General features: G+C 36.0%; 1 protein-coding gene across 1 annotated transcript in view; it reads left to right on the top strand.

Annotated features, from left to right (window-relative positions):
• The window catches only part of LOC107593084 (guanine nucleotide-binding protein G(o) subunit alpha-like), a 31,171-nt gene that overhangs the window by 7,468 nt on the left and 16,962 nt on the right, over positions 1 to 6,741 (top strand). Inside the window, exons 3-4 of the mRNA XM_016282667.1 lie at positions 2,092 to 2,184; positions 3,579 to 3,739. Of these exons, the coding sequence (XP_016138153.1) occupies positions 2,092 to 2,184; positions 3,579 to 3,739 (254 nt within the window). The remainder of the gene's footprint in view (positions 1 to 2,091; positions 2,185 to 3,578; positions 3,740 to 6,741) is intronic.

Consider the following 6,741-nt stretch of genomic DNA (forward strand, 5'->3'; position numbering starts at 1 on the left):
GGGTAGTTCCACAATTAGTTATGGTACGATGAAAAGGTTCCCGCAGTGCGAAAGGCCCTAATGGTCTTGAATTTCCTCCATTTGTACACAATCTGTCTGACTGTGGAATTGTGGAGTCCAAACTCTTTAGAGATGGTTTTGTAACCTTTTCCAGCCTGATGAGCAACAACAACTCTTTTTTTTGGAGGTCCTCAGAGATCTCCTTTGTTCATGCCATGATTCACTTCACAAATCAGAGTTTGATAGATCCCTGCTCTTTAAATAAAACAGGGCAGGCACTGACACCAGTTATTCCAATGACTGAAAACACCTCTGAACAGATGGACTCTAAATTTGCCTTCAAATTCACTCACATACTTTTGCCACTCACAGATATGTAATATTGGATCATTTTCCAGAATAAATAAATGACAAAGTGTATGTATTTTTGTCTTATTTGTTTGATTGGATTCTTTTTGTCAATTTGCAGGACTTGTGTGAAAATCTGATGAAATTTTGGCTCATGTTTATGCAGAAATATAGAAAATTCTTAAAGGGTTCACAAACATTCAAGCAGCACTGTATATGAGATGTTTACACATACACACAAAACAATAAATGTTACATTACAGTGTTTTATCTAGTGTGTCCATCTGGTGGCTCTTTTTTTATTGTAAGACTTCACAAAACTCACAGCTGGGTTTCGTTTTCATTTCCTTGACCTCCCTCTGACTCTGTTTCTTTGATGAAGTGGTAAGTTCTCCTGTTACAAACGTGACATCAAGGAGTAATTGGAGACATTGTCGGTGGTCTAGAATTTGGGTTTGACCAAACATAGTACTTTGTAGAATGTACAGTATCTCACACACACACACACACACACACACACACACCCTAGTGTGTGTGAAGCTCCCTACCATCTTTGCACTTATCGCTTTCCAAAAGAATAGTTTCATTGTTCTAAAGTGTGTGATTCACTCCAGAACTTTACCTCCTGCATCGCTCTAGTGCACTTTGTGTGTGTGTTTACAACAACAAGAAATCGATTAAAAAAAGTGCATCATACATCCGAACCCACACATAAAGGCTTTTCGGTGTTCGCTCTTCCCTGGAATGTTCTGTGCCTCTGATCTACGGCCCAGCAAACAAAAGCTGTTTAATAAAGGGCAGGAATGTGTTTGCTTTGGCCGGAGAGTCAGGGGCGGTAAAAGGGGAAGCATTTGAGCACAACACGAGCGGACGGGTGCTGAAAGTGTGAAAAGGGGAAGGTTTTGAGTGGCACACACGTGGACTGATTTTGTTAAGTGTGTCAAACTTTTTTTCAGTCGAAATGAAAACAAAAATTACTTTCTTATACATTTTGGTCTTACTGTGCATGATTACTCATTTTAATAATAAGTACTTGTACAGCATTTATTTAGGCTATTAATTTATTATGTTAACTTGTACATTTATTAAACCAATTAATTTTTCACATTTCAAGTTTTAACATTTCAGGTAATACTTATATAAATAAATACATTTCTTTATTTATGCATATTTATTTATCATATATTTATTTTCCTCAATTGTTTTTTTTAACTCATTGAAAATCCTATTTCACTTGTAAATATGTTGCAATGTGTGTGTGTGTAAAACAGTTAATTAATTTTGTGTATGAAAAGAAAATGTGGCAATCAAATAACTGTACAAATCATTCCCATCTCTGTGAATTGTTCTGTCCAAAAATAAATGATCAGCATTGCTGTCTGGCGGCAGTAATGGCACCCGGTGAAGCCACTTCCTGTCACTTAAGTGGACATGAGACAATAAGAACCAATCAAGCAGAAATTCATAACGTCCCAGACTCCCAGTGACAGGAAGTGAATGTTTGGTTAGATGCACACACAAATGGCCTCGTTACATTCTGTCACAGATCACGGCAAGGGTTCTTGCGTAACGCTTTTTTTATTTTTATTTTTATTTTTAGGAACTTGTTTGTGTTTGAAGGGACACAAATCAGAGGAGAAAGAACTCCGAACTAATAAAATTAATATGCTAAGAATGTGAATATCATGCTTTGTTCTCACTTATATGAAAAGATTATGATTTATATATCTTTTGTTTTTCCAGCCTGCGGTGTTGGATAACCTCCTGACCTCTATGAAGTTTGTACTCCATGGAATGGGTGTCCTTCGCATCAACCTCGCTAACAGCAAGAACAAGGTCTGAACCCAACTCTTTCATTTCTGCTGTTGAACAGTATATTTATTTATTATCCAGAGTTAAGATTTCTCTATTAAAATAAACTATTTTTAAATTTAGATTTTTATTTAAATTATTTGTAATATAACAAACAAAATTATTATTATTATATTTAATTTGTATGTCTTTATTATATACCCTTTTAGATTTTACATTTAATTTTTTGTAATATATAAAATTATATTTTTGTAATATATAAAAATGTAAACTTCTATTACTATTATTGTTATTGTTGTTTTTATTGATTTTGTGTACCCATTTAGATACTGTTTTAAACTCGTATTACTAGATCTTGTCACCCAGGGTTAGGATTTCTGCAATAAAAACCTATTTTTAAATTTATATTTAAATATTAGATTCATTTTATATTGAAATTTAATTTAAAAAGAATATATATATATATATATATTATTATTATTATTTTTTTTTAATATATAACAAATATACTAATATAATATATGAATCATATACTATTAATATTTATAAGTATTATGTCTTTATTATATACCCTTTTAGATACTGATTACATTTTTTTAAAATATATAGCTTAATATATTATTTGAATATATATATATAATAATTAATTAATATATATATATATAATTTCTTTTTATTATTTTTATTGTTTCAATGATACATTGCCTTGCGGTTTTACTGTTTGCGGTACTTACAAGGTCCACTAGGTGGCGGCATGTTTTCAGATCTAGGGATGTGAATGCAAGCATTCAGTCCAAAGCAACATATCAGTCACTGAGTCGTGTGCTATTAGAATCCTCCCTCGGTTCGAGAGGCTGCTCACTGCAGAGCAAATGGGTGGAGCTTACGTCTAGCTCCCCCTCACTAGACGTCCAGCGAGGATGAGCGAATGTAATTTGTGCCTAATAGGTGGAGCTAGAATATCCAACCACACCCTAACCCTACCCACAACTCTACCCTACACCCTAACCCTACCCTCAACTCTATCCTTCCACCCCATTAGACGTTCAGAGAGGTGGAGCTGGAAGTCATTTGACTCTACAGTGAGTACCACTTGCTTGGTTCCGGCGTGTTCCAGACTTCTGCCTCAAACAGTCATTATCTTCTTCCGGACGCACCTAACGGCACAATGAGGGCCGTCTGCTTTGATTATGAAATATAACCATGGTGTAAGGTGGCCTTGATCAGGTCATGTGATGAACACTGTACTGTAATTAGACAGATCAGCCATGCTAACAGCATGCTAAGTTTGAGCAGTTAGACAATCTGCACAGTTTAAATCCTTAAAATTGAGAAACGTTCTTGAAAAATTCTTTATTTTTAACTCTTTGTCGGAAGTACAAGTGGTTTATTTATCTATGTTTATGTTGTTTCTCCAGGTCCACGCTCACTCCGTTCTCTCGTGTGGCCGTTGTTTCGATGAAGACCAGATGCTGTTCCCGTTCATAGGCCATGCCCTCTGCTGTTTGTGGGCGGATCAGGGGGTGCGGTCGGCAGCGGCGCGAGGATACGAGTACGAGCTCAACGACTCGGCATTATAGTGAGTAACACTTCTCTAATTGGACTCTAATCGCTAATTCCTAACCATCGCTAATTAGACGTTAACGTTAACACAGTAATACATTATTTGCGAGCAATGTTTTTGACCAAGAGTTCAAATTATGATAATATATAATATCTAATATTAGACTAGATTTCTTAGAACATGCTCTTAGAGGTTTGTCCTTTCACATTTTATATTTGTTTTTGGAGTGTTTAGCTACTTAGCTGCGCAGTTTCTCGAAAAAGGCAGGCCGGTACTAAAATCGCACCCAGCTCCGGCGGTGCGAAAACGCCAAAAAGTGGGTAGTTCCACAAATAGATCTGGTACTATGAAAAGGTTCCCGCGGTGTGAAAGGCCCTAATGTTTTCAGTTAGTGTTTGGTGGTTAAAAAAAGCTCTTTTAACTAGCTTGAACAAGATAACACAATAACGCATTACCTTTTGATCAGACCTTGAGCAAAGAGAATTCAGACCAAACTCCAGAATGGGTCTTCGAAATGCTTTGCATCTGATTTGAATGCATTTAACCACGCTCAAATAGGCCAATCATGATCTGGAAGAGGTCATGAATGTTTTATTCTGATCTAATTGGTGGTTTGACACGGGGGCTGACCTCTGAATCTTTCTCATGTTCGGTAAACATTTCATGTGCAGCAAGGAAATTTACAGACAATTTTAAGAAAAACTATTTATCGAAATATTCATTTTATATTATTCTGAATGTATTAAAGATCCTTAGCACAGATTACGACATTCATTTTCAGTTATTGACCAGCATTTATCTCCGGAAGACTTGATCCTGAAGGTTTTATCGTTATTCAATGATTTATCGATTTTCTATCACTCTCGCCCAGGTTTTCCCGATGCTTCTTGATGCAGTTTCCGTAGCCTCTATGTAGGTGTAATGGAACTAATGTGTGCCTGCCACTCTTGAGCCATAATGGCCACTGATCTGAGACTCAATTACGTGTGTGTGTGATGGCAAACTAAAACACCAGGAGGCTGATTATTTAAATGAAGCAGAGAGGGTCACCCGTGTCGCAGGCGTGTGGTGTGTGCCACAGCGAATGAACCTCAAACTCCGCAGCGAGGTGTGTGTGTGGTAACTCATAAACGGCAATTAGAAAACAGTCAAACCTCAAAGCCTACAGCCTTTGCCAGTTGATATATATATATATATATAAAGGAATAATAATAATAATTTTATTTATATATATCCTGCAGTGCATGCTGGGATGTCACGTAATGGAGGTTTGACATGATAGCTTGTCTCTTTGATTAGCACGCAGGACACCTAGTGAAGGTTGGAAAGAATGAGGAAATTATGGAGGCGAGCGAGATGAGAGGTGCTGTGTGTGGTTGAAGTTGTCCATACCGAATGTGTTTGACATCAAATCCCACACACACAAAAACGCATAGCCTCAATTCTGCTGAATTCCCACACATGTTCACATATGTATTTGCTTAGCTGTAGTTTTGGGAAAAAACACCCCTATTAAGTGAATTAAACATTATTATTATTATTATTATTTCATAATTTAATTCAAATTATTTTTATAAAAAAACTCTTAAGGCTATGGTAAAGTAAGTGTTTGTGTGTGTGTGTGTGTGTGTGTGTGTGTGTGTGATTGACAGGTACTCCTGCCCCCGTTGGCCCCCGGGGCCAAGGGGCCTCTCTAGACACTTCAGTCAGTAATATGGAGTCAATAACATGCTTGTCACTGGGAGCGACTAAATTATCACCATGGCACTGATTTGAGTTGAGGTTTGAAGAGTGTTTAAAACGGACACACACACACATAACACATAATGAAGAATTTAGCTTGAAAAAGTACTAAAATTTCACTTTATTTTATAATAAGCCTGATTTGCATAAAAAGGAGGCTGAAAAGAATGACAGTGACTTGTGGTATTGTTATTAACTAAAGTTAAAATTATAAAGCTGAAATAAAATAATATATTAGATAAAAATCTAAAGAAAAATTTAAAATGTTGCCACCTACTGTTATGGTGGAGCAACAGTCTGAAAATAATCCTGCTAAAGCATGTTTGTTAAAGTTAACAAGCAACTAAACTGAATAATAGAACCATTGGTTTAACGATACATACGTTTGATAGTAACCGTTTACGCTAACGCCTAGCACTTGCTATAGAGTTGTGAATGTGAGAATACAGCACATATGTTTCCGTACTCACTAATGCAAAAGAGTTTCCTTCAAATATCTGCCATTACACTATGTGTTACAGTTAGGTAGCTTGCATGTCAACAGTTAATTACTTTAAATGATGAGAAACTTGTTTAGCGGCATTGCGGAAACAAGTTGAGAGAATTTTGCTGTGAAAGTTACTTAAACTGCAGTCAAGTTAGTACTCTTTTGAAAAAGTAGTTACTCTACAAGCTACTAACAAAAAGTAGCTAACTTAAGCTAAATTTAGTTGAAAACATGAACATAGTCAATAGCTAGCTATAGAAAGGGCGACAGCAGCTAACTTCAAATTTCTTAACAATTTCTTAACATGAATCTCTTCAAACCAGTGCTTTAGAATGAAATTAGTCATGTTAGGTAAACTACTTTAAAACTTTAGCCTGCCTAGCTGTAAGCTAATTGTCATTTACACTCTTTTCAGGAGGTAGTTAGCCACTCTACAAGCTAACAAAAAGTAGTTCACTTGAGCTGAATTTAATTGACAACATGAACCTAGTCAATAGCTAGCTAAAGGACTACATTTTAGCTAACTTCTGCATAATTATCTTCAAACCATTAGCTCTAGCATGACATTAGCCATGTTGGGTAAACAACTTTGAAACTTCAGCTTGTTAGCAATAAGCTACTTGTCATTTAAGCTAGTCTTTTTTTTAAACTAGTTAGCCACACTTGCTAGCCACAAGCTATTCAAATTTAGTTCAAAGGGCTTTTTTGTCTGTGGACTGCTAACAGCATTGAAGCTGCAATTCTAAATATTAAAATATGACAGGGATTCATTGCCCTTAGATGATAA

The sequence above is a fragment of the Sinocyclocheilus grahami genome, unplaced genomic scaffold (genome assembly GCF_001515645.1).
Source record: "Sinocyclocheilus grahami isolate Dianchi unplaced genomic scaffold, SAMN03320097.WGS_v1.1 scaffold163.1, whole genome shotgun sequence".
NCBI lineage: Eukaryota > Metazoa > Chordata > Actinopteri > Cypriniformes > Cyprinidae > Sinocyclocheilus > Sinocyclocheilus grahami.